The sequence below is a fragment of the Aplidium turbinatum genome, chromosome 5, assembly GCF_918807975.1.
Source record: "Aplidium turbinatum chromosome 5, kaAplTurb1.1, whole genome shotgun sequence".
NCBI lineage: Eukaryota > Metazoa > Chordata > Ascidiacea > Aplousobranchia > Polyclinidae > Aplidium > Aplidium turbinatum.
The window spans coordinates 17091320-17119025 of NC_137476.1; the positions used below are offsets into that span (position 1 = coordinate 17091320).

General features: G+C 39.5%; 2 protein-coding genes across 3 annotated transcripts in view; both read right to left on the reverse strand.

Moving 5' to 3' along the window:
• Positions 1–27706, reverse strand: part of LOC145770853 (nucleoporin SEH1-like) — a 127759-nt gene that overhangs the window by 54198 nt on the left and 45855 nt on the right. For both annotated transcript variants that reach the window (XM_082582593.1, XM_082582594.1), the window contains exons 3-5: positions 759–796; positions 604–684; positions 283–413 (exon numbers count right to left, since the gene is read on the reverse strand). In XM_082582593.1, the coding sequence (XP_082438719.1) occupies positions 283–413; positions 604–684; positions 759–796 (250 nt within the window). The remainder of the gene's footprint in view (positions 1–282; positions 414–603; positions 685–758; positions 797–27706) is intronic.
• On the reverse strand, positions 18710–19864 carry LOC145770105 (zinc finger BED domain-containing protein 5-like). Its single transcript, XM_082581692.1, has one exon. It carries the CDS (start codon positions 19862–19864, stop codon positions 18710–18712), a length of 1155 nt encoding a protein of 384 aa, XP_082437818.1.

A 27706-nucleotide genomic window follows, 5' to 3' on the forward strand; every position in this document is an offset into this window, starting at 1 on the left:
GTTCATACAAAGTTTCTTTATCAAATATAATACTGTATATAAACCTGTGACAGCCTGTTTCACCCTAAAAGAAGTCTTATTCAAATAGGAATCTATTTGAATACAGACCTTCTGATGATCCACCTTTTAAGGTGAAACAGGTTGTCAAGGGTTTAGATTTAGAGAGTAATGACTATATTCGATTTAATTCGCTCTGCTTGGCTTTTTGCTTGGCATTGAGCACGTTTTGTAGTATTAATAGTATTTATTGTTTAATACTGTAGATATGTGAATGAAGCTTACGTTGAGGTATTCCATGAAATGCAACAACAGGACATTTCACATTGGAGCTGGTGTTGCATTGACCACTGTGTCATATTCATAACATCCGGTGCTTCGTATATTCTTATAACACCATTTGCAGAACAAGTTGCCTGCAAAGCATACAGAGTGCAGCTAATGGCTATGTATAAACCCAATAAGAAACAGAGGCAACTCTAGTTGCCGGTTAGAGTCCTGCACTAAGGATGAGATGCACAAAAGAAGATAACAAAACTATCGTTGCTCACTGCTGATTTATACAATTTACAATAATTAACTACAAACCAATTTACAAAAACTTACAAGCTCCAATCCCAAATGTTTTGGAGCAAACTTGACATCTTTAACACATGTTCTGCTGTCAACCAAATTGGCCTTGTGAATCTGAAAAATAATACGGAGTAAAAATATTGAAGAGAAATTTTCCCATAGGGCACCAAATGTGACTTGCAACTCACCCAGATATGATTTAATTCATTTCCAGCATTTTCCACCACTAAACACAAAAAAGGGTCTGTCAAAATTTCTACACCAAACTAAATTCCGCATTAAAGCATTGTTGCAAGCATAAACAGATATAAACAAAGCCTCAAAGCAGCCGGCGGCCATGGCCGCTAAGTAGCGCTTAAATGACCGCCGGTGCTACCTTCTCAGTCGGCCAAGTTTGGCCGCCGGTTTCTTCTAGCCAATTATTTAATTTTGCAATAGAATGATCGTGGAATTAGAAGCAGTGACGCAGAATTAGGTCAGCATGTCATAATCATCATTGTTGCATTGTGCGGAACATTTGCTATTGTATGAAATATATCCAGCTGCGAGCACCGGCTTTAAGTCTTGTTTGTAATTTCCAACGTTTATTTTAACAAAGTGTTAATCCGAAATGCTAATTTACATCAGCTGGCAATATTGTCGCTTTTATGTCGATTCAATGTTGTCGGACATTGAATCGTTGTTAAAAAGAAGAACTCGGGTAGTTGACATCCAAGGGGAAAACATGTGTCTTCATAGTTGAGACATGTTCCCGCTGTGGGTTAGTGACTTCATATCCTCAATGGTGATATCATAACGGAATAAATGGTCAGGTTTCATGAAAGGTAGTATGCAGATAAAACAATTTACTGAGCAGCGAGGAGTTGAAACAATTTAGCGTCGTTAGATGGTCCCGCAATACCGGATTACAATCCCAATAAAGCAGTTATTGCGTGGTACAACGATTCTATTGCAGGACGTGGCCCAGACTTCAACAACACTAAGTGATCATTTTAGCATTGTTGCAAGTTAATTTTACAAGTTGCAAACTATTTACTTGTGCTATCGTTATTTGTATTTTTGCCTCCTAGCACACAGATTTGGCCGCAGAGAAGGAGCTCTCGGTAGGCCACGATGGCTGCTGGAAAAAAACGCGAGTTTTAAAGCCTGTAAACTGTTTAAATTTATAGTCTTTCATCAATCATCATAGCCTATTAAAAATGATTTAAGGTTAGTCATTGCCATTAATTACTTTGTAAAGTGAATACGCGACAACTCGAGTCAAAGGAGTATGTCAGAAGTTAAAGCAAACCTTGATACAATACTAAGCAGCTTGAACATTTTAGCTTGAGATGAGTGAAAACAGGCCTTAAAACTTGAATTTTTTTCCGGCAGCCATCGTGGCCTACCGGGAGATCCTTCTCGGCGGCCAAATTTTTAGACGTGCATTTCTGTGGTAAACAACTTTATCTCGGTTCCTACTTTTTTCCTCGCTATTATCTTTCAAATACAGGCTTCCGTATTCTTGCTCCTGGGTTGAGAAGTTGGAATTATGCAGTTCATTATGACGCAACCGAAGGCTTTAATTTATCACATGGCTCAGTTAAATAGACGAAAACACAAAAAAAGAAGAGGTTGTGATTTTCTTTTTGAATGGTCAGAATGAGCTTAAGAAAATATAGTTTTAACTAGAGACTAGTTTTAACTAGTTTTAATTAGATTAGTTTAGAACTAGATTAGAAGATTAGAATTAACTTAGATTAGAATTTATTTAGAACTAGATTAGTTTTAACTAGAGATGTACCGATATATTGGTATTGACGATATCAGCCATTTTTTTAGTATTGGTATCGGCAAAATTTGGCCGATACTAAACATGTAAAAAAGGTGTTTGCTGCGTATTTTCTACAGAAGCAAAGATATAGATTTTTCAAAGTAGTAACTAATTTTTTAAAGTAGTAACATTGTATGTATGCTGTTTTATTGGCGAAATCAGCAAAAGCTCTCCAAACAATAATAGAAAAAGTGAACAATATTGGAAAGAAATATAACATGAAAATCTACACAAACAAAACAAAAACGATGATTAATACAAGAAAAGAAAATGTACCAAGTTTAAATGATACTATTGATGGAATGCTGGTCGATCAAGTCAAAAGCTTTACCTATCTGGGACACACAATAACTGAAAATGGCAGATGCGATATGGAAATATTGAGACGAATAGAAATAACAAGAAACAACTTCATAAAAAATGAAAAAGACATTAACAAGCAAAATTAACATTATAAACACTCGAAAACGAATTATGAAATGCTATATATGGAGTACATTGCAGAAACATGGACACGGTCATCACAAATGGTTAAACGACTTGAGGCATTTGAAATGTGGATTTATAGAAGAATGCTTAAAATTTCATGGAAGGATAAAATCACAAACAAAGATGTATAGTCAAGTGGGGTAAAAAAATAGTGGGGTTATTGGGGTAAAAAAACACTTACCATCTCACATCTAAAATGAGTAGATATTCACTTAACTTTTTTAGTGTCTGTTTAAGTGGTCTCTGGTGATTACTTTGAGGGGTAGAGGAAAAAGATTGGATTTGACAAAGAAGAGATATGATAAACAGAGTAAATATGGCCAGCAAAGGGTGCAAAAAAACGGAATGGCCGGTTTTGGTGAATCTGATTCGGTGAGTTCCCTATTCGGTGAGAGCCTTTTTCGGTGAGAGCCCTATTCGGTGATTTTTTTTTTAATTATTGGGTACCGTAGCCTAAGTATCATTGCCGTTGTAGGGTTAGGGGTTAAGGGTATGGGTTAGAGGTTTATTTTAACGTTTAGCGACGTTAAAAGGATGTAAAAGCGGCAATGATAATTAGGCTACGGTACCCGATAATTTTCAAAAAAAAATTTGCGGCATTCTCCAACTCGAGTTCAACTAGTTGTCAAAGTCAATCGTTTTAGTGCCGCAGCTATGTGGGCGTGTACATTGCCAATTTATGTTTGAGATTCAAATAAAGTTATCTGTTCGTCTTTGAGAGTTCGTCCGAAACAGTCAGACGTAAAGGCCAGCGCGAAACATTACATGGTGTCAGATGGATTCGACGCAAGCAACGAAGAATGAAATGAACTTTCAACGAGGAAACGTCGCTGATAATTTTAAAAAATGGAGGCAGATGATCGAGTTGACGTTTAGTGGGCCTCTATCTGCGAAATCAAATGTCGAAAAATGCAGCTACTTGCTATTGTATATTGGACAGGAGGGCCGTGACATATATAACACATGGACACTGACAGAAGACGAAAAGAAAAATCCTAATTCAACTCTGGACAAATTCGAGCAGTTCTGCGAGCCGAGAAAGAACATTACCGTTGAACGTCACAAGTTATTCACTCGAAGTCAAGGACTGGATGAACCATTCGATTCGTTTGTTACCGATCTCCGTTTGATGGCAGGTCGTTGTGAGCTTGGCAATCTACGTGATAGCCTAATACGTGATAATGTGGTGAGAGGCGTACGGTCCGACGATGTACGCAAAAGATTGTTACAAGAACTGAATCCAACGCTGGAATGTTGCATCGAAATTGTGCAAGGCGAGGAGATTTCCCAACAACAAATCACTCACGTGTTCCCTGAATCCTCACACGTCAATTACGCGAAGTTCTCCAGCCATCATCGTCACTTCAAGTTAGAAGATCGAAGACAACAAAGAAGTGGACCGAACTGTTCCAAATACGGGTATAAGCATGGGAGGAAATGTCCAGCAGAAGGAAAGAAATGCCACAACTGTGGACGGCCGAACCACTTTTCTTTCGTTTGTAGAAATCGACCAATTCATCAGCTATCAATCGAAGACAACAATGGTGATTGGTGAGTCATCATATTTTATTGGCTGTATAGACAAAAATGACTCCAACCCTGATGAAATGTTTGTAAATATCTTAATGGCTGACTACAATTTCAATGTGAAGTTTAAATTGGACTCTGGAGCTCAAGTTAACGTAATTCCAAAAAACGTGTATGAAAAGTTTTCTCACTTAAGTGAACTATCTCCTACCAACGCTACGCTAACTGCTTATGGAGGAACCATCATTTACCCACTTGGAAAAATATCCTTAAATTGCAAGTATAGAGACATCGTTCAAAACCACACATTTTACGTTGTAGATAGTCATTCACCGCCACTTTTTTGTCTAAAATCAAGTACTTCAATGGGTCTGATGAAAATTGTTTTACAAGTTGAACATCGCATGCCGAAAGTCACTGATAGATATCAAGATTTGCTTAGAGAATATAACGATGTATTTAATGGCATTGGTTGTTTTCCTGAACCTTATAAAATCGTAATTGAGGAAAATGCCACTCCCGTTAGAATTCCACCTCGACGAATACCAATTGCCCTACAAGACAAAGTTAAAGCTGAATTAGATTCATTAGTTTCTCAAAAAATTGTTGAACCTGTGAACGAACACTCTGATTGGGTAAATTCTATTGCTATTACATGTAAAAAGAATGGCAAGTTGCGTTTATGCTTGGACCCGAGACCGTTAAACAAAGTTGTAAAGCGTCAGCACCACCAGTTACCTACGTTTGAAGACGTTGCTTGTAACATTTCTGGAGCTAAATATTTTTCAATTTTGGATGCTAGATCAGGCTACTGGCAAATACCTTTAGACGAAGAAAGTTCTCAACTTACAACATTTTCAACAAGCTTTGGAAATTACCGATTTTTACGATTACCGTTTGGTTTAAAGGTTTCACAAGATGTGTTTCAGAAGCGTATGGAAGAATCCCTGCAAGGAATTCCGAAGCAAGGCGTTATTATTGACGACATTTTGCTGTGGGCTGATACCGAAAAAGAAGCAGTCGAGAACTTGAAAACAACACTTGATCGATGCAGAAAAGTAGGTATAAAGCTAAACTTGGATAAATGCAAATTTGGTTTGTCCGAAGTATCTTACTATGGACATATTATTGGCGAAAATGGTATTAAACCAGACCCAAACAAAATCAATGCTATTACAAACATGAAGCCACCGAATTCAAAGAAAGAACTTCAAACTTTTTTGGGACTAATTAATTTTTTGAGAAAATTTGCACCACAGTTATCAGAGATTACAGCGCCATTGCGAAATCTCCTGAAGCAAGACACGTGGACGTGGAATTCAGAAAACGACGAGCAGTATCAACACGTGAAAGACTACATCACAAGGCAACCAGGTACAGTCTTACAATACTTTGAACCGAAAAAACCTGTGTGTATTCAAGTTGATGCCTCTAAAGATGGACTTGGTGCAGTGCTACTGCAACACAAAGGACCAATCGCTTATGCATCCCGCGCGCTCACACCTACTGAACAAAACTACTCTCAAATCGAAAAAGAAATGTTAGCCATCGTTTATGGTTGTGTTAAATTCCACCAGTATCTTTATGGCCGACATTTTACCATTCATTCTGATCACAAGCCTCTACAGTCCATTTTCAAGAAACCACTTTCAAGTGCGCCACCAAGACTACAACGCATGATGATCAAAATTCAGCCGTATGACCTCAACGTCGAATTTCGACCTGGAAAGTCTATATCGGTTGCAGACACGTTGTCTAGAAAGCACCCTGAAGATGTTGGTGAGCCCCAATTTGATACAGACAGCCAAGTTTTAATGATAGCAGAATCGTTTCCCGTTCAGACTGACTGTTTAGAAAACATTAGAAATGCAACAAAAGATGACAGAACATCACAAATCTTAACAAAGTATCTATTGAACAATTGGCCCAAACATAAAAAGAGCCTTGATATCCATGCTTGTCCTTATTGGAAACTCAGATCCGAGTTATCTTTGCATAATGGTTTAATTTTGAGAGGTGAACGTATCGTTGTGCCATTTGCACTTCGTAAAGAAATGCTTGAAATGTTGCATGCTTGTCATTTAGGAATTGTGAAATGTACCCAAAAAGCCCGAGATCTGTTTTATTGGCCTAGTATGTCCTCTGATATTAATGATTTGATCTCTGTTTGTGACATTTGTAAACAATTGCAGTACAACAATCCCAAAGAGCCTTTAATTCCTCACGAACCACCCAGTAACCCATGGGAAATTGTTGGAGCAGATTTGTTTCACTGGAACAATGCTAACTATTTAATTGTCGTCGACTATTACAGTAGATTTTTTGAAACCGCTTTGTTAAATAGGACCACTAGTCAAAACGTAATTCATCACATGAAATCCTTCTTTTGCAGACATGGTATTCCAAAAACCCTCCGATCAGATAATGGCCCTCCATTTCACTCAAAAGAGTTTGCAAATTTTTGTGATAGTTGGAAAATTAATCATAAAACTTCCAGCCCATTATACCCACAGTCAAATGGGCTTGTAGAAAAGTTTGTTCAAACTGCGAAACGTTTATTAGATAAAGCTTTAAGCACCAACCGTGACCCTTATCTCAGTATTTTAGAATACAGAAACACACCCATTAGACCTGAAGGATCACCTGCTCAGTTGTTGATGGGGAGAAGATTGCGAGAACTAATACCAATGACAGAAGACCAACTGAAGCCCGTCTCAGTTGACCCCGCTTTTGTGAAGAAACAATTTGTAAAACGTCGTACTCGCAACAAAAGGTATTATGATCGCTCAAGTAGACCCATGAGACCTCTTGTTAATGGCCAAAATGTTCGCCACAGAGTTGGAAAAAAATGGGAGCCAGCTGTCGTAACCGGTCGTCACAATTCACCGCGATCCTATAATGTGCGTGATTCTTATGGCAACACCTACCGGAGAAACCGGAGATATTTAATTAATGTGGAGCCGACATTCAAATTTAATCCTTTGGTTCCTGATGCACATGTATTTGATCAATCTAACGACGAGCCCAATGCGCCACGCCAAAATAATATGCCAGCACCGTATATGATGACCCGTTCTGGCCGGGTAGTAAAGCCTCCTGAGAGATATGGTGTCTGTGCAACCTAAGTAGTAGTGCACATAGTGTGATAGTATCGTGGTACGTTTAGATTTCGTGTTGTGCAACGTGCTATAAGTTGTTCTTACTGTTCATCCAAGTTTTTTGAAAGTAAATTGTGTAGTAGATGGGATTTCGTTATTTCGTGTGTATCTGGCAGTGTACCACTCTTCATAAGTTCATTTTAATCTGTTTATGTATTGTGAAATAGTTTTCTTTCTTCAGACAAAGGGGGATGCAATATTGGAAACGTGCCTTTAAACTTTTATTTTATTTGAGAACTTGCCCTTTAAGTTTGTATCTTGTGTTTCACATTTTGCCTTACGCGTTTTCCATGACCTCTTGATTGGCCGCTGTTAAATACGCTTTCCCGACAGCGATGCGGCATTCTCGAACTCGAGTTCAACTAGTTGTCAAAGTCAATCGTTTTAGTGCCGCAGCTATGTGGGCGTGTACATTGCCAATTTATGTTTGAGATTCAAATAAAGTTATCTGTTCGTCTTTGAGAGTTCGTCCGAAACAGTCAGACGTAAAGGCCAGCGCGAAACATTACAGAGATCCCTGTATGTGTCTGCTGGGAGTTCAAGGAAACAAGGTTTTCCAAATCCAGAGCCAAACCTTTTTGTGCACACACTGTCATTTTTAACTAAGATCATTTTTTGTGCCATCAGTTCTTTGGTTGAAGTTTTTACACTCTGACTCAAAAAAGCCAACGGTACAAGCTCTTCTGCTGGATACCACATATGTTTTCCAAAACTTTTCAGAACTACACCCGCAATGGCACCACCAATTGCATGATAATTAAGGAAGGAGTGAATGAACAGTTGGTCATTTTTTGGAGCAGTTGATGGTTCAGGAGCAGTTGGCCACCACGGGATATAACAAAATACAACAAATTTCACAAAGAGGCGAAGTTTCAACAATGACCTCTTCCAAAGATTTTTCCTGAACAATAACATCATTTGTTCATAAGAATATGCTTGCAGTAGGCTACCGTATCAAACGTTAGTCTAGTACACAGATAAATTTGCATAAAGGGTAAGGTTGTTACAATTTCTTGTCTGTGCTGATTTAATTTTCGTTTGGTGTTGTTTACCTAATTAAACAATTTTTTAATTAACCATAGACACTGAACAGTGCTGTTTCGACCTTTCGGTTCTCTTCAGCATGGTGAATTATGACCTAGAAGCAAAAATGCACAATTTCTTAATGTTGAAGGTCACTTACCTTTCATATTATCACATATTTTGGATCCCAATAAGTCCAGCTTTATAGCGTATAAGAGCTTAGACATCCACCGCGCTTTGTGCAAAGCACCAGGTCTGTTGAATGATTTGAAAGTTTTTTTTGTGTTATCATCTTCTTCCTGTTTTACGTCTCATTTCCTAGAATCAGGGTAGGACGGGGTCTGGCAAGGCACATCCTCAGTCTCCATTCATCACGATCTAGGGGGCTAATGTTGGTCATCTGCCACCGCTTCCTGTCATCGTTTACGGTGTCACTCCATGTCTTCCTGGGACGTCCAGGCTTCTTTGTACTAGCTCAGAGGTGACGAACCTGCGGCCCGTCAAAGAATTTTGTGCGGCCCGCAAAACAATTTGACAATCGCTCATGCATTAAAGACAAAAGACATCTCAAAGCTGTTTTATGCCTTCACTGGTACCGCACTCCTTTCCTTTGTGTCATTGCATTATTCACCAGCAAAGCCTTTGCGCAAAATCTGTGGAGTTTGATCAATGATCATGTGATATCGGCATGAAAATGAAAGATGAAAATCTTAGTATGCAGTTGAGAGTTGTCACATCGTCTGTTCGAGCTAATATTGAACGCTTAGTCAAGCAAAAAACGTTCCAAAAATCCCACTAAGCAAAAAAATTCACTGCTTCAATGTTATTCTTTAATATGTTATGCTTCAATGCTGCATTAGATAGCTTCAGCTGTATGATTCGCATGGGTTTATTGTTTGAAAAAGAAATTTCATTAACTGATTTGTTGTTTCGGAGCATAATGGTCGAAACATTTAGTCAACTTGAGCAAAAACTCATATGAAAGCAAACGCTTCGAAAACTAAACTGTCTTCATTATCAGTGCAAGTAGGCTACTGTTGCTCTCTCCTTTTTGCTCAAGTTGATTTGTTTTTATTTTTTACTGTTGTATGTTTCGATTCTGCGTAAGATAATTTCAACTGTAAAGGTTTTATTTGTTTGTTTGTTTTTCATGTCTTTATCCTGCATTGCGGGAAAGCGGACTTGAGCGCTATGCATCGGTGTACGCCTTCCGACGTACACCTGACCCACGCTGCAGCCGACGGCAATGTCTGTTTCCGATTGTCTACTCTACTTATGACTTAAATTTGGTACTACCCATTACTCGAAATCGATCACTGGGTAGAGGCAATTATCGAAAGTTTCTTGCCCAGAGAAACAACAGCAAGTGCGGGTGGTCGGAGTCGAACATGCAGGCTCTCGACTGCGAGCCCAACGCGCTAACCACTCGGCCACTGCTGCCAAATTTATTACTGCTGCCAAATTTATTACTTTCATCTGCCGTTTGTTACTTTTCATGAATAATTTCTTGAGTCGCTTCTAAAAGATTTCATAGTAGGTTACGATTAAAAAGTTGTGTGGCCCGATAACTCATGTGTAATTGACAAAGTGGCCCGCGACCGCAAAAAGGTTCGTCACCCCTGTACTAGCTACTGGCACATCTCGGCATTGATTTATCCATCTGCTGCTCCTTTCAACATGTCCAAACCAGCGGAGACGGTTGAAAGTAGACTTTAAGAGGATCCCACTCCGAGTGCACAACTGCATTACTGCATCAGCTACTACTGGCCGCAAGGCCAGGTTCCCCAGGGGGACAGGACGAGGACCTGTGCTGTGCACCAAGGTAAAGAAGAGTTAATAGAACCAACTCCTTGTAGTCTCCTCTGCTAACTGGGTGTTCAAGAAGTCTGTTACATATTTCAACAATTTCTTCTCTTTTTTCAGCTAACTCATGTGAAATATCAAAAAAGTCAAAGTTTTTGTCTGGTACTGGAATGGCAGAGAAACATTTCTTAAACCTTTGGAAAATAGCAATTTCAAGACTCTTTGATTGTTAAATTTGTAAAGTGTCTCAAACATGGGTCAACACAATCTCACCAATATGGTGACGACATGCAAACCAAAGCAAAGGTTTTGAAATAATATTTTGCAAGCCACACGTGCAGCTGTTTTAGCTCCAGTGTTAGAGCTAGTGGTGTCAAACACCATTTCAGACAAGCTGCTTTTACAGTCCCATACCTTTATGAGCTCATTGGATGCTTTTGCAATGAGCTCACCTACGGGGTCAGAAGATTTGTGTGGGATAACTGGTACCCCTAGCAACTTCGTACCTCCAACCCCTGACAAAAGGATTGGCAGTCTTTCTACTTCTCATTCCCTTCTAATGTATCCATAAGCTTACCATCCCCCAATGGATGTTGGCAACTGATGGAGGTTTCCAATTTCCTGCAATCCTTTCAGAGATTCTTTGAACTGCATCAACCCGATGTCTCTCAGTGGTAATTTAACTTAAGTTTACTTTTGACATATTACCATCTGCTGTATCGATGACTGCATGCAACACAGCAGAAGAAAATTGTTGAAACTTCGCCGCTTTGTGAAATTTGTTGTATTTTGTTATATCCCGTGGTGGCCAACTGCTCCTGAACCATCAACTGCTCCAAAAAATGACCAACTGTTCATTCACTCCTTCCTTAATTATCATGCAATTGATGGTGCCATTGCGGGTGTAGCTCTGAAAAGTTTTGGAAAACATATGTGGTATCTGACAGAAGAATTTGTACCGTTGGCTTTTTTGAGTCAGAGTGTAAAAACTTCAACCAAAGAACTGATGGCACAAAAAATGATCTTAGTTAAAAATGACGGTGTGTGCACAAAAAGGTTTGGCTCTGGATTTGGAAAACCTTGTTTCCCTGAACTCCCAGCAGACACATACAGGGATCTCCAGGACTATATTGGAGAAGACTCTTGGTCATTTTTTAAAATCTTGAAAATTGACTCAGCATTTTTAAGTGAACCTATCGAAAGCTGGGATGACAATGAGACTTACAAAATTGCAAAAACAATTGTGAATAACATCAGTGTGGTTAATGACACAGCAGAACGAGGAGTCAAACTGGTCCAGGATTTTCATGGGACTGCTCTCAAGGAACAACGATACCAAAACATTTTACAAGTAGTAGAGAATTCGCGAAAAAAAATTACCAAACCAAAGAAACAGGAAAACAGATTCAGCGTCATGGTATCTGACAATCTAATTGCGAGTTTACTGTTTCAATACCTGTGTGACCTTTATGATGTGAAATTCGTGTAAGGTTATTGCTGTACAATATCTATCACAATTACAATAGATGTTGCACTGTTCTTGCTTTGTTTGTTTTCGATGATATACATCTCAATGAGTTGCATTTGTTGAAACTTTGCATATTTGAAGTCAAGTCCAAGCGGTTACGTTAGCTTAAACTTATGAAAAGCAGGTTTTCTGCCACTTAGTGGCTAGAATCATTAAAACTAGCAGCAAAAATGAACTCACCACCCTTGAAAATGGGGGGTTAGACACCAGTTTTGCTTCAATTGGATGAACATTTAAGGAGATAATTGTTGTTATGTTTTGGCCACTAGAGGCAGTATTGCGCTAGGGGAGAGCACAAAACTGCCCATATTTCTGCTTCCCATTGGCCAATTCAGATAAGTTTTTTTTTAAATTATGCAGAATGAAGAGAGGTATGTTTCCAAAGTAAATATGCAGTTGCATCTTGTAAGAAGCTCCATCTAGTGGCGATAATATGAAGAAAATGCTGTTAGTCCCCTTAGAAAATGGCCGGGTGGGGGGGTTAAACTTTGTCCAATCAAAATGAAACTTTGCAAAAGTTGTTTTCTAAGATAACCTCATAAGCAAAAAAAAGTTCAGACTTTTTGCTAAAGTTCGGGGGGCAAATTGTGCACCCTTACGGATATAGCGATATTGACAGGTATCATGTCAGAAAATGCTTAATATAACAAAACTGGTCAGGCTAGTGCAAGTAAGAGGTTTATTTTTGAAATCTCCACAAAATTTCAGTCTAGAAACACTTGTCAAACCTTACTGACCCAGAAAGTCAAATAAATCGACCTGGCTCTCGGTCTAAATGTATTGTATAAGCCGATGATTTAGAAAGCGTTTACAATATTTGTATGGAATCAAAAGTAAACAGGCAACCGAAATCTCATCATTGTTATATTAAGAAAAACACTTTTCTACTGTAGTTTGCTTTACCTTTCATTGCACTGTGCTGATGAACTTGTAAAAGGAACAGAAATTTGAAGAAAATATCATACATCCGTGTTTTTTCTGATCAGTTGATCATATGCAACAAGCGTTCTACAAGACGTATTTTCCACTGCATTGCAACAATTTATGTGTAATTTATAACTCTGATATTGTTAGATAGAAGTACCAAAGGCAGAAGTTAGATACAAGTAACTATCTGCTAATTTTGATGACGTCATAGCTCCTAAATACCAGAGAAAACTTCAATCAACTTGCGGCAGACAGAAATATTATTCAAAATCGGAAATATTTCAGCATATGAATGCATTTACCAGACCACAACTTTTAGTAACTATTACAGATTAATTCTATCAACTTTCATTTTTGACCCCATGTTTCACTCCACCCTAATGTACAGCAAGGAAAGGAAAGAAAAGTGGTATAAATACGCAGTTACACTGTAACTTCCATACAGTTATGAGTCATAGCAGCTTCTCAGGCTGTTTAAACAGGCTGTAAACAGGCTGTTTAAACAGGTTCAGGCTGTAAACCACCGTACTTTTAAAGCGCTCTGTCAAGAAGTAGGGTCAGATTACAAAGTACTTTTGTATCATTCTGAGGTTCGTTGGTGTTACGCTTGTAGGTAAACGTAAAGGAATTGAAAAGAGGTCTCAACACGAGTAGAGCTAGAATGAACTAAGGACAAAGCATGTGTAGCTACCAAGAAGTCCTGCTGCCGTGATTACAAACTACTCACAGCCACAGGGCGGCACGACGTAATCAAGCGCACGTGACTCGGTGCAATGCACTAGACAATGACCATAATGCAAAATAAACGTTACTAACTGTATCATTCCTCCCTTATAAATTAACACTTAGCAGTAGAAATAAAACATTACAGCTAAGGGAGGGTGATACTAACCAAGTATTCACGAAATAACATGCACAATATATATAGTGCTTCTAACAGATCACTGCAATAAGGGTCATATTACAATTAGGGTCAGAAGCACATACGACTAACAAACATATTGACTAAGCCTGATAAAAATCAGGTTTGCGCCTGTTTCGAACTGGATAGCGTCTCTGTGGGACAGCTATACTATGCCCAGAGTGTTCATTGGTATCGGTCGGTTCGGAATCTTTCTTTGGACTTGGTGCAACCTTAACTTTACTTGAATCAGAAAAATCACTTTTACTTTCAGTATGAACGTTGTGAAACCTGGGTTGAAGTTGATTTATGTGTCTCTTCCAAACACCTCGTTGCGTTCGTACGTTGTACAGGACACGTCTCCGTCTTTTAATTACCGTACCTGGTAGCCACTTTGAACCAGATGCATAGTTTCGAGCATCAACTAATGAACCTTCTTCATAGCTTCGCTTATGAGATGCAGGTTCTTGTTTTGAATTACTTTTTTCCTTTGGCGAGAACAAGGACAATAGCGTTTTCGGCTGGAGCCCTTGAAGAACTTCGGCTGGAGTCTTCCAGTCGAGGCATGGGTGAGGTGTGCTTCCATAGGCGCCGAGTTTTCAAAATAGCTGGGCGGGCGAACACATACTGTCACGTCATAAAGGTTATTTTGTGCATTTTTCAAAAGAGCGATTTTGCTCGGTTGTTGGGCTAACCTAGTTTTACATTTAAGTCCATGTCTCCTCTAACACGATTTGGAAACAAGCAATAAATATTATTGGTACGCAACAACGTCTAGTCCTGGTAATTCAGTTCCGCATATTTTTTGTGATTGGTATGTGCGGGTTGCGGGACGAAAACTGCAATACTATACTAGTTCCATAATTACATTACTATTGTTGATACAACACGATATAAACACACACACAATACATCGGTGGGTTCATACGATAAGTCGCTCTTAGCGGGCGTGCAGATAAGATTCAAGATGCTGTGATGCAACGCAGAAGCGATTATACGGCAATTCAGCTCCCGAGAAGCTATCCAGCGATAAACTGCGCTATTGAACCGAGCTTACATTGAATCTACAATTAGAACAGTAATATAACGAAGGAGCTGAATTGCAACTAATGACAACCAACGGTTTCATCCGGCCAAACCAACAGGTGTGCACAGTTTAATATTAGTGACGTAACAGACGCAACTGTGATGATTGAGACGACAAAATAGAGCATTTTGGCAGCAGAGTAAATTGATAACGCCGTTTGAGAGAAAATTACTCCTTTGAAGAACTTACATCTTAGCTTAGATTTAACATCTGGTGATGTTAAAACGATGTAAAAACAGTGGAAGTTGCGGTCAGACTTGTGCCGCGAAGGAAGTTCCTCACAGGTTTGCGCAATTTACTTGATTTATAGCACTGGGCTACCAGTGGCAGAGTGGAGACAAACGGCGCGGCTGGACACTTTTGCTCGTTTAACGGCGAATCAACGTTGCATGAATGTAACAATGGCTATAATTGACGAAAACTAATCGCTTAATTAGTAGGGCCTATCATATGGCGACAAAACCCTGCGAATAAGGTAAGTAGGCTAGTATCAGAAGGTGGCAGATGGTTACAGAAATTTTGGGACTTAAAATTGCATTAAATTTTTTTTTTTAATTCCTGAAATGTCCGGCGGGCGCGGCCAGCCCGCCCGGGACTGGGCGCCAGTGTGTGCTTCTGTACGTTGTGACTACTAAGAGATGAGCATCTTGTTTGCTCACTTCTCCCTTATAGTTTTTTTCCATCGCCCTTTTAAAAGTTTGGACGAAGCGTTCCGCTTCGCCATTTGAAGCAGGGTGGAACACTGGCGAGGTGATGTATTCCTAACTTGATGCAAAATGTCTTGAACTCTCCGGACGTAAACTGGCTTCCGTTGTCTGAGACAATCGTGTCCAGAGAGCCTTCTATCGCAAAGATTTGTTGAAGTGCGCTGATCGTTGCTTTAGAACAGGGGTTCCCAACCTTTTTATGTTCTCGTACCACTTAGCCACCACGGATTGTCCACACATACCACTATTTTCAAAACAACTAATTTGATCCAATATTAAATTATATGCAAGATGATGAATCTGGATGTAAAGTCAGCGAAAGTAGCAAAATTACCAACAAAACATCACAGAGTCCATTATACCACACAGCACAGAACGCATCAGAATAACAAAGCCCAGGCCTGTGATCGTTGGGGGGCCCGGAATTGTGATTTTATAGTTAACGCGCAAAAATGTTTGGTTAAAACCATCCTAAATGACTAAATTCAAGCATAAAAGTTGTTATTCTTTAGTCCTGGGGGGGGCCCGTAATGTAGCAAGAGGGCCCGGAAAGGTAACTAAGTGCATTGTGCGCAAATTAGGAGCCCAAAGTGGTGATTTAATTGCTTAACTTTAAAAATGTTCTGTTAAAAGCACCCTAAATTAAATCATAAAAGTTGGTTATTCTCCTGTCCGGGGGGCAGCATAGCAAAAGCAAGGTTGAGATTGCCTAACTCGCCAGATTTTTTTTTAAAAGCCCGGGTGTTTTTGGGCTTTTTGTGTTTTTTAAAAACTATTTGAAAAAGGTAGTTTCACGCTTATTTTACTTCAAAATGAATTTAAGACTCTGTTACATCCAAATGCCTTGGAGAAAAAAAAACTGACCAGAGTGTTGGTCCATTACATCAGAGTTCTAACAGTAATAGCACATTATACCGTTATGTGGTTGTTAAACTGGCTGTATGTGGGTCCACGTCTTTTAGGTGCAGACAATTAGGCGACGGTCAAATAGGCGCGCACACTGTGGTGTCAGGATATTTAGGTGCGGAGCATTGTGGCGCCCGGTCATTTAGGTGCTATTCTTAGTAAAGTCTACAATCTACATTGTGTTTTTTAGGTGGGTTATTTCATTATTCGCAGTGTTTAATAGCGCATTTTCCATATTTATTAATTGTTGAATAAAATCTTCATCCTTACACCTCATGTACCTTTTCAAACAAAAGAGCTTGCTAAGTGGGTTCTTTGCTGTACTTGCATTATTGCATAGTCAGTATAATCAGGCACTGCACACCAAAATTTTTACCACCCGCTTGAATATAGGCTACGGTATGTTTTTTTACTTATTTTTGATGTAGTTATTATTTGACTTAACTAAAAGTGAACTCAGTCATGTTTGGAAACTTGAATAATTTATTGATAAAGCTTTCGCCGGCGCAACCTGGACTAACAACAAACAAATGCCGAACTCGCAAAAAACAGTAGGCTATATTTTTTCTGTTCAATGTAACATATTGTGTGAAAAGCATTGCCCTACCTACCAAACTGATATAATATAACCTGCAGACTTTACTAGGAAAGCACCTATATGACCGGGCGCCACAGTGCTCCGCACCTAAATATTGTGACGCCACAGTGTGCGTGCCTATTTGACCGGCTCTTAACTGTCTGCATCTAAAATACATGTTACCCTGTGTCAGAGATTAGAGGCCACAGAAACTTTTCTACTTGCTTGCCACTCGTCCCACTCAAGATTGACCAATCACCATCCAGTGTTGAAGTTAGTTGTAACATCACAATATTCAGTATATGTAGTATTATTGTGTTCAAGAACCTCTGTTTTAAGTTACATTATGTGGTACAGTAATTACTGTACTGTCCAATACTCATTCCTAAGTCTTACCTACATTGTGTGCAGTGTAAATGTTTTTCTTGTAACTACCCTAACTTTTTTGATTTTGTTTATTACATTCCTAACCGTTGTATCATATTTCTAACTGTTTACACCTTCACTATTAGGGTTTGTATGCTGCAGTGAACTGTTGTTGCCTGCTTATCAACTTAGTGCTGTATTCTACACTGTTTAGCTGTACTTGCAGAATGTCTTGTATGTATATATTGTGTTTTGGTCTTCATCTTTTGCTATTTTATGTAACATACAAGTGCATTTTTCTGCTTTTGTCTTCAACATGTGCATCTTCTTTTTTTGAAAAGTAAGAGGAGACATAATTCACATCAGGTCAATTTTCTCAGTTGGTGTAGCACAGCAATGTTGTCCTAGTTTCACACTTGATTCAAATTTTTGGTATTATTACTCATTTTTATCAGCACTGTGTTACTTAGTGTGTAGTGTGTATTCACAACCTATGATATTCTTTCTTTTTCATGCTTGGAATTTCTGTAGTGTAAGGACAATTTCAAGTTAACCTAAACCTTACATTACGTCATTATTCAGATGCAAAGGAATAAAATTTAATTTAGAATAGGCCAATTTCATTCTCTGTTCCTATAAACTTGTATTTTATGATGCTCAGTCTTATCTTATCTGGCAGCAGGGCAGGGTAGGCCTATATCATATGAGGTAAGTGACATATTTATCTTTCATATTCAATATTATTGTGCATAGCCTATTAAAATTAAATACCGTAATAGTTTTATTACAGCCTGATACTATTATATCGCACAGATGTCTAATTCTGCAGTAAAATGTTGTATGGTGTGCAATACGCCTAAGCAAACATCACGCGCTTGCCCAAGACGAAGGGGGCCCGGAGTGAGAGGGGGGCCCGGAATGACTCTTCGTACCCTTGGTGAAAACTTCTCTCAGAGGCCCTGATTGTAGAACATTCTTTGCGTTGTTTTTTTTGCTGTCTGATCCTCCTGCATGTCTATCAGTTCCTCTTGTTCTCCTGTACCAACAGGTAGGTCGGCTGGGTCCACTGAGAAAGGATCTGTGATGTATGGGCAGCTTGTGATATCTGGAAAGTAATGCTGCAATTCAGCAGTTAGCAGCGAGAGGTGCTGGGTAATTTCTCTGGAAAAGTCATCACTGATTTCCATTTCAAGGGCTGACAGAACTTTATACATACCATAGCGCTTGTTTTCCACATTTTTCCTCCATAATTCCACCTTTCGGATAAAAGCTCCCAGTTTTGAAACAAAGTCTACGACAGTGCAGTTTTGCCCTTGAAATGACAGATTTAAATGATTGAAAGCTTTAAATATATCCGACAAATAGGCCAATTTGCAATGAATTCCTCATCCTCCAGATCGTTTTGAAATTCATGGTCTTTCTGTTGGAAAAATAAAAGTAATTCATTCCTCATTTCAAAAAGACGCTTAGTTGTATTTCCTCGAGAGAGCCAGCGCACTTCTGTGTGATAGAAGAGACAAGTGTGGTCTGAGCCGAGATCTTCACAAAGAACTTTAAACAATCGAGTATTTAAAGCTGATGTTTTAACAAAATTTACGATTTTGACTACCCTGTTCAAGTACATTAACAACTTTGCAGGAAGAACCTTTGTGCAAAGAGAAAACCTGTGTATGAAACAGTGAACACTTATGACGCTAGGTGACACAGCTTTGACATGGGCTTGAAATCCAGACTTTCTACCGAGCATAGAGGTAGCCCCATCTGTCGTACATCCGACAAGATTTCCCCAATCCAGTTCATTTTCCTTAAAAAAATTATCCAAAGAGTTGAAAATATCTTTTCCTTTTGATGTAGTGGACACCTCATGATTCCACAATAATTCCGTTTTTACAGCATCGTTCTGTGTAAAGCGGACGTAGACAAGCAGTTGGCAGCAGTTTGTGACATCTATGGATTCATCAAGTTGTAAGGCAAATCCAAACTTCGAATTTCTTACTCCTGCAATCCCTTGGTCAGTGATATCAACTGACATTTCCTCGATGCGTCGTTTCACGGTATTGTTAGAAAGCGATACACTATCCAACTTTGCCACTGAATCTTCTCCAATCAAATTTCTGACTAATATCTTTGCTGCTGGCAAAACAAGTGACTCCGCAATGACATGAGATTTTTTGTTTTGGGCCACCAGAAGAGATACTTCATAGGATGCCTTCACAATTCCGGCATTATTTCGGTAAAACTGGCCTGTGTGATCCATGCGCTGTCGCTTCACGTTCTCCCCAAGTCGCTCAAAATAACTCTTATCTCGATTCATTTTATCTGCATGATTGAACTCAAGATGCCGCTTAAGCAAACTTGGTTTCAAAGCTGCATTTGAAAGGGTTTTCATACAGATCACGCACTGAGGTAAGCTATCTACACGATGTTGAATAGCAATGAAGCCATACTTAATATAATCTGCGCTATACTTTCGCTTCGACATTTTCAAATATTAAGACAAAAGTGTAATGCTGTTCAGGTCTCAGCCACTACACGTCGGAAAACCAACATCAGAATAAACGCAATTCTGCAATTGCACAGACCACATTGTACATGCAATAGTTTCGTCACAGACACCATTCACATTGCACACATAATAGTTCCGTCATAGACACCGTTAAGTTCGCACAGGAGCATTGTATTAATAACAATGACAGCAGGGAGCACGATGCGACAACAGTAGCTTACTGAGTGCAGAGAATTTAGTATCGAAAGAAATAAAAGTGTGGTTCGGATATTTTAGAAACTCAATATTAAATAATTGTTGCAATAGGCCTACTTGTTTGACAATACTACTACATATCGCATGCAACGGAGAGCTGCTCGCGTACCACCTGAAAAGCTCCCGCATACCACTAGTGGTACGCGTACCACCGGTTGGGAACCCCTGCTTTAGAAGTTGCCTGTCTGATGTTCTGCATAGAAACATAAGGATATTTTTAGTGTGCATCAACGCAAATCAGCCACATCTTTCCTAAGAAAGGTCCAGCATAGTCGAGATGAATCCGCTGCTACGGCTTTGTAGTTTTCGGCCATGCTTGGTACTCTTTGTCCGGAGCTTTTGCGACAAGCCTGCAAGGTCCGCACGACTTCACCATCTCTTCGATGCTTTTGTTCAACTCCGGCCACCATACGTATCTGCGTGCCATCTGCTTCGTTCGGGTGATTCCCCAGTGACCTTCATGTAAGAGTTTTAAAACTTGTGCCTGCAAACATTGCGGAATTACTGCTTGTGGAAAACCGTCACGTTGTAAAAGTATTACATCGTTTTCTACCCACATCGAGTCTTTATACGAAGCATAGCAGCACAGCTTATCATTGTCAGGTAATCTTCTAGGCCAACCGTCCTGGATATACGACAGAACTAATTTTAAGACCGGATCGTGAAGCGTTTTTGTTTTAAGCTCGTTCAAAGTTAAAGGTAAACCGTCCATGGTTTCCTCTACAGAATGAGAAACCTCTGCATTCTCTCGCTCCTCGTTTGCGTCAAACGTTTTGTCTAACCCCATAGGCAATCTAGACAGTCCATCTGCATTACCATGTAGATTAGTGGATTTGTACTGAATATCATATTGATATGCCATTAAAGTAATAGCCCATCGTTGAAGACGCTGAGCTGTTAGGACTGGTAGATTCTTTTTTGGTGAGAAAATCGAAACTAGTGGCTTATGATCCGTAATTAATGTAAACTTCCTACCGTACAGGTATTGGTTAAACTTCGTTACTCCATAGATGATAGAGAGCGCTTCTCGTTCAGTTTGTGAGTACCTCTTCTGCGTTTCACTCAAAGTTTTTGATGCATGGGCGAGTGGACGTTCCACACCATCGTGCTTTTGTATCAAAACTGCTCCTATTCTGTACTGGGATGCATCGGTGGCTAGTATGAATGGTTTGCTCTCATCGTAGTGACTTAGCGTGGTTGCATTGATCACGTCCTCTTTTAGTTGTTGAAAAGCGAGTTTGCAATGTTGTGTCCACCTGAACACTGCTCCTTTCTTCAACAAAGAATTTAAAGGTTTTGCCTTGTCTGGAAGATCTGCTATAAAACGACCATAATAGTTAATTTTCCCAAAAAAAGCTTGAAGTTCTTGAAGGTTTTGCGGCTGGGGTAATTGTTTTATTGCTTCGACTGATGTGCTCAACGATCGCTTGCCGTCTTTGTCGATTACATGACCAAGATATTCAACCGAATCCTTGAAAAATTTACATTTTTGTACTTTAACACAAAACCCATACTCGCTTAAACGATCCATAAGCTTATTTAAGTTATTCCAATGATCTTTTTCTGTCGGTCCCGTAACTAAGATATCATCTAGATATGCTGCTACACCAGGGATTCCCGAAATCATTTTATCCATGCAACGTTGAAATTGGGCTGGGCTTGACGCCACACCGAAACACATACGATTGTATTGGAAAAGACCAAAAGGTGTGTTTATGACACAAAGTTTTTTTGCTTTGTCATCAAGCTCTAATTGCAAGTAAGCATCCGACAAGTCAATTTTAGAAAAGTACTGACCTTTTCCCAGCGATTCCAGCAACGTGTCCAACGTCGGCAACGGATGTTGATCCACTTGTATTTGCTGGTTCAGTCCCTTGAAATCACCGCAAATTCGTGTACTTCCATTCGCTTTCGACACCGCTACGATCGGAGCTGCCCAGTCGCTATAATTTATTGGCTGCAAAACGTTGCGCTCCACAAGTCTGTCCAATTCTTCTTTGATAGCTTGTTTTTTGGAAAATGGAATTGGTCTTGGTTTGGAAAAAACGGGCTTTGCTTCCGGTTTTAAGTGTATAGAAACTTTTGTCTTAACACATTTCCCAAGATCAGACGAAAAAACTCTGGAAAATTTGCAAGTTAAAGCTGAAACTTGCCTTTCCCTCTGCATTAGTAAGGATTCTTCTGTCTGCTGAACTCAAAATATCCTTATAATTGTTTCTATGCAGAACATCGGACAGGCAACTTCTAAAGTAACAATCAGCGCACTTCAACAAATCTTTGCGATAGAAGGCTCTCCGGACACGATTGTCTCAGACAACGGAAGCCAGTTTACGTCCGGAGAGTTCAAGACACAATTTACAATTTTGAGCAAGCCCTAAACTCACAATTTTGAGCAAGCCCTCGAAAATTTGCTGTCCAATCTTTGTAAGACTGACTCACTTGTAATTTACAATTGTAAAAACTATGGCGCACTGCTTGAACATGAATGGTTTCTTTAAAATGCGATGCTAACGTATCTGAAATTTGGTTGAATGATTTATCACGTACGTTTTTGTCACCAAAAAGATTCTCAATCAAGCTATACGTCTCGGGTCCAACCCAGGATAACAAACATGCCTTTTTCTTGTCATCAGTTGCAACATTGTAAATGTCCATGTGATGCAAGAACCTTTGCATATACTGTTTCCATTTTTCCTTATCCAGGTTGAAACTTTCAAACTTTGGCGCTGATTCGTTGTTTGCATTCGACTAATGTCATTTAACATTGATAAAAACTGTTCCTGCTGTTTCTCCATTGTGGCTAGCATTGCTTTGACTGTTTCTTCCATGACTAATTTGTGCAGAAACCACTGCAACAATGTAATAATCTTCTCACTTCAGAAAACTGCAACGTAGATTCTATTTTACTTCTGACACCACTGTTACGCTTGTAGGTAAACGTAAAGGAATTGAAAAGAGGTCTCAATACGAGTAAAGCTAGAATGAACTAAGGACAAATCATGTGTAGCTACCAAGAAGTCCTGCTGCCGTGATTACAAACTACTCACAGCCACAGGACGGCACGACATAATCAAGTGCACGTGACTCGGTGCAATGCACTAGGCAATGATCATAACGCAAAATAAACGTTACTAACTGTATCAGTTGGTTATCTAGAGAAGTTTTAAAACGACTGCAGCAGCTAAAAAATGAGGTATCAACTCTTTTGAAAGCAAAAGGAAGCCCCTTCTCAAAATTGTTCGAGAGTAAAATTTTTCTATACGGCATGGCCTACATAGCCGATATTTTCGATCATATTAACAATGTTAATCGTGGCATTCAAGGACCAGGTGTAACAATAATTGATGCAGCTGAAAAACTGAAAGCGTTTTTAGCCAAGTTGCCGGTTTGAAAACGCAGATTGGAAGCAGGTAATTATGCTAACTTTCCAATGTTGGAAGATCTTATCTTGATGGATGAAACTCAAAGAGAATGGACTCTTTTGATCTCTACGAGAGAAAAATTTTGCGCACACTTGAAGCCCTGCAAATCTCATGTCAACGTTATTTTAATTTAGAACACCTGCCGAACGAAGTTGAAACATGGATTTGAAATCATTTTCTTTTTGACTTGAACAACATTAGTGATGACGATATCAGTAAAGATGACCTTAGAATTGATTTGAGATGAAAAGAGTTATTATGCATTGAGTTTCATTCAAAAACTGTGGAAGAATTTTGGTGCTCACAACTGCAAACCTACCCATTCTTGGCAATGCAAGCGATTATTGTTTTGTTATCATTCATAACCCTTAACCTTTGCGAGGCAGGATTCTCAGCTCTTGTTACAATAAAAACAACATCGAAATCGCCTGGACAGTGGACGTTGAAGATGACATGCGTGTTGCATTGTCAAAAACTCAACCGTAGTTCAGTCGTTTAGTTCAGGAAAGGCAACAACAACCATCTTATTAAATTTGCTTACGTTGAAAAAAGTTTCGGCATGGCACTTTGGGTCACCTTAATATTCAAATACTGCTGACAATTCTTGAACAATCCATTCATTTTCTTATTTGAAAGCAACTGTTTAACGTGATATTTGCCGCAGGAGTCACAGCGGCAATGCAATATGACACCGTACTGTAGTGAGTAGCATAATTATTACAATAGTCAATAGTATACTGTGATTGAACTGACTCGTGTGAAAATAAATTTCTTTGCAATAGTCAATAGTATGTTAATTGAGTTTCAGGCAAAATTTAGGAAGGGGTCCGCAGAATTAATAATTTGTCTGAAGGGGTCCGTGACAACAAAAAGGTTGGGAACCACTGGCATAGAGCATGAGAGTTTATATTTTACCAACCAACAGATAGCCCAGGGTACCTTAAACCTTGGTCAGACTTTAAAGTAGCACTACGCTACTCTTGATCATAAATGTCAAGTTATATCGAATGCCCTCTCCCGCAGTAACAAAATCAATCGTACACCACTGAATGTACCCTCAATATACGTGGCTCACTGGTTTGAGCAAGCCAATTACGTCGTCTCAAACGTTATACCCATATAAAACATTATAACAATATAAAAACATTGTAACTGCAGACAGTGCACCTTCCGGTCTCCTCAGTGCAGTAGGTACACTGGTATGGCCATGGAGGACGGAGGTATATACCTAAACATCATCATCATCATAATCCATCGTCGGTTTGTTCCCCACTAGTGGGGGTGGCTAATTGTTTCCGCGCAGCAATTGTTTTAATCCCTTTTCTCCATTTCACCCTGTCCCTTGCATCTTCCTCCTTCAGTCCGACTTTTTTAAATTCATCCTTCACTTGTTGTTTCCACGTTCTTCTTGGACGACCGCGTTTCCTCTTCCCATCCGCCTTTAGATCTAATGCCTTTCTAAGAAAACTTCCTTCCTCCCTCCTTATCACATGTCCATACCATCTTACTCCATTTGCCCTTGCCAGTTGGTCTATGGTCACTCTCATCTCTAGCATATCCAACAATTCTTCAGTCCTTTTTTCCCTTCTCGTTTTCACCCAACACATTGCTCTCACCATTGACCTTTCCGTTCTTCTCAGGATTGCCAGTTCACTCTCTCTCAATACCCATGTCTCGCTACCATATAGCATTGCAGGCCGCACACAGCTCCGATATACTTTTCCTTTCATCCTTAGTGAAAATTTTCTGCCATACAACATTTCCCCACATTCCCTGAACTTTGCCCAGCCCAATCTTGCCCTTGTTGTCACCGCTGCTTCACATCCACCACTTCCATTTATCCGATCACCCAGATAACAGAAGTCTGTCACTGTTTCGATGCCATGGCAGAACTCATCATCATGGCCTTCCACTTCATTCCTTCCTTTACTGCATTTCCCACAAACAAAACACTTCGCCAATCTTGTTGCGGCTCTCTTGACATTAGCACATCTTGCATGTACCCACTTTCCACATTCCTTGCATTGCATTGAATTTCTCATCACTCTCTTGCCACATATTCCACAGGGATCTACTTTGTTCTCAACAACTGTTCCTTCTGCTCCACTCACCATCACTTTTGTTTTTTCAAGATTCACCTTCATAGTTCATACCCTTGGTTTCAAATGCTTCTTTCCATTTCTCAAACTTTCTCTCCAGTCCCTCCATACCACTGGCGTAGAGTAAGGGGGTGCAGGGGTGGGGCGCACCCCCTGCTCTTGTCGGTATTGACATAGGGTGAGGAAATTCCAAAGCAGAGCGTACAGTACCTTACGCTGCTGGAATAGTCACGTGACACTATTCACGGCAATAATAAGTAAACCCGCTAAATTAGACGCACTATTTTCAACAAGGTTTTCCCGCAGTGAGATCAATTATGATTCAACAGAACGCATTGTTTTGTTATCAGAGCACGAAAATTGAAATCCGCTCATTAACACATGGACATTCAACACTGGCAGACATTGAATTAATGTAAAAAAAATGGGCTAATGTCCGCCAGCAATTGTTTATCTCGAGTGAAAAAGCTTATTCAGTAATGCAAAGGAAAAACAGTAACTTCTGACCTGAGTGGATGAACTCAAACAAAACTAGGCCAGCCAAATGTGCTATCATGACTCCCCACGATGTTCTTGAAGCAAAGATAGTTTGCAATGTCTGAGAATTAAATCGAAAACCGATAAAAGAAAAGGTGTTTAATAGTCTTGGTCGCAGATATTGCCTGCAGTAACGAGATCTCTTACCGCTATTATCACCTAGTCCTAGCCAACCTGACATCGTTGTTTTATGCGGCCGCTAAGGTTTGACATCGACTTCAACGATCATGGAATGTTACGTAATAAGAACGATTATATCCTACACGCAAAAATACAAAATTGATCGGTTAACAAGTGTATAAAGTTTAAAATTGACAAGAAATCATTAAATTTGAATCACTGCAAATAAATGTATTTAAAACTTTTACTTCGGCCGACGCCATTTCACAACCCGTAATCTACGTCGGCAATGGTTTTTCTGTAGCAAAAATGCATTAATTTTGAAGGCTGTCGAGCTGGAGACAACAGCTTGTCCCGTGTAGTCTATAAGTCGAACCTGCTTTTTAAGGTGAAAATCACTTGCCAAAAATCTCGACCTATACTCGGGTATATACGGTATTTGATGTTTATGCGTGTGATACAGTATTCTGATATAACTGCACCCCCGGTAATTTCTAAAACTCTACGCTTATGCTCCATACTATTACTTGTCAAGACCAGGTCGTCTGCATACAAAATTTCACTCAATAAGCCCTCCCTCACTCCTTCAGTTACAACGTCAACCATAATAGCAAATATCAGCGGTGACAAAACTGATCCTTGGTGTACAGTACACTAGGGTGGAGTAAAAAAAATAAAAATCACCAATTCAAAAAACGTCCCCTCTCAATAGTTGCCTTTGGTCCCAAAACTAAGTTTAAAAGTGGTTTTGGGAAGTTGCCTCGAATACTCAGGTGACAACCTTGACGCAAAGGTCATGCGGGGGTCAAATCCCATAAAAATGCCATAACTCTGTGAGCGGTGATGCTAGAGAGCTAATTTTGATTCCAAAAGAAGCAGAATGTGCACTTTCCTATCTGTCTCAAAAGAATTTTTTTTCAAAATTTGACTAGATATATGGTTATTTTCACAAAATGTAATTTTCGGGTCAAATATGAATAACACATAGCATTATGCACAGTTTAACATCACCATAATGAGTATGATATATCTCTAACCAATGAAACACACATTTGAGTGGTTTTAGAGCAAGCACAAGCACAGCAGGATGGTAACAACAAACAAATATGAAATTGGGTTTCATAATATTACAATAGCCTAGACGACAGACGTTAAACGCCAGTTTTGTGCAGGGGGAAATGAAATCGGCACTCGGACCTAAGATTGAAATTGCTTTTTGGTATTGTATTGCTTCATCAGTTTTCGTGACCGAATCTTGAGCCTGATCAGACCGTCACGTCTGTTGAAGCCAGCTGCTGCTGATGAAGCTTCAGTTACAAGCTTTATGTGGCGCTCCACAGCTTGATTGTGGCATGGGTGGCGATTAATGAGCTTTTCTTCTCTGA

What these genes read in the sequence shown, in the direction of transcription:
- LOC145770105 (XM_082581692.1), bottom strand. Translation starts at nt 19,864, where the DNA reads ATGTCGAAGCGAAAGTATAGCGCAGATTATATTAAGTATGGCTTCATT.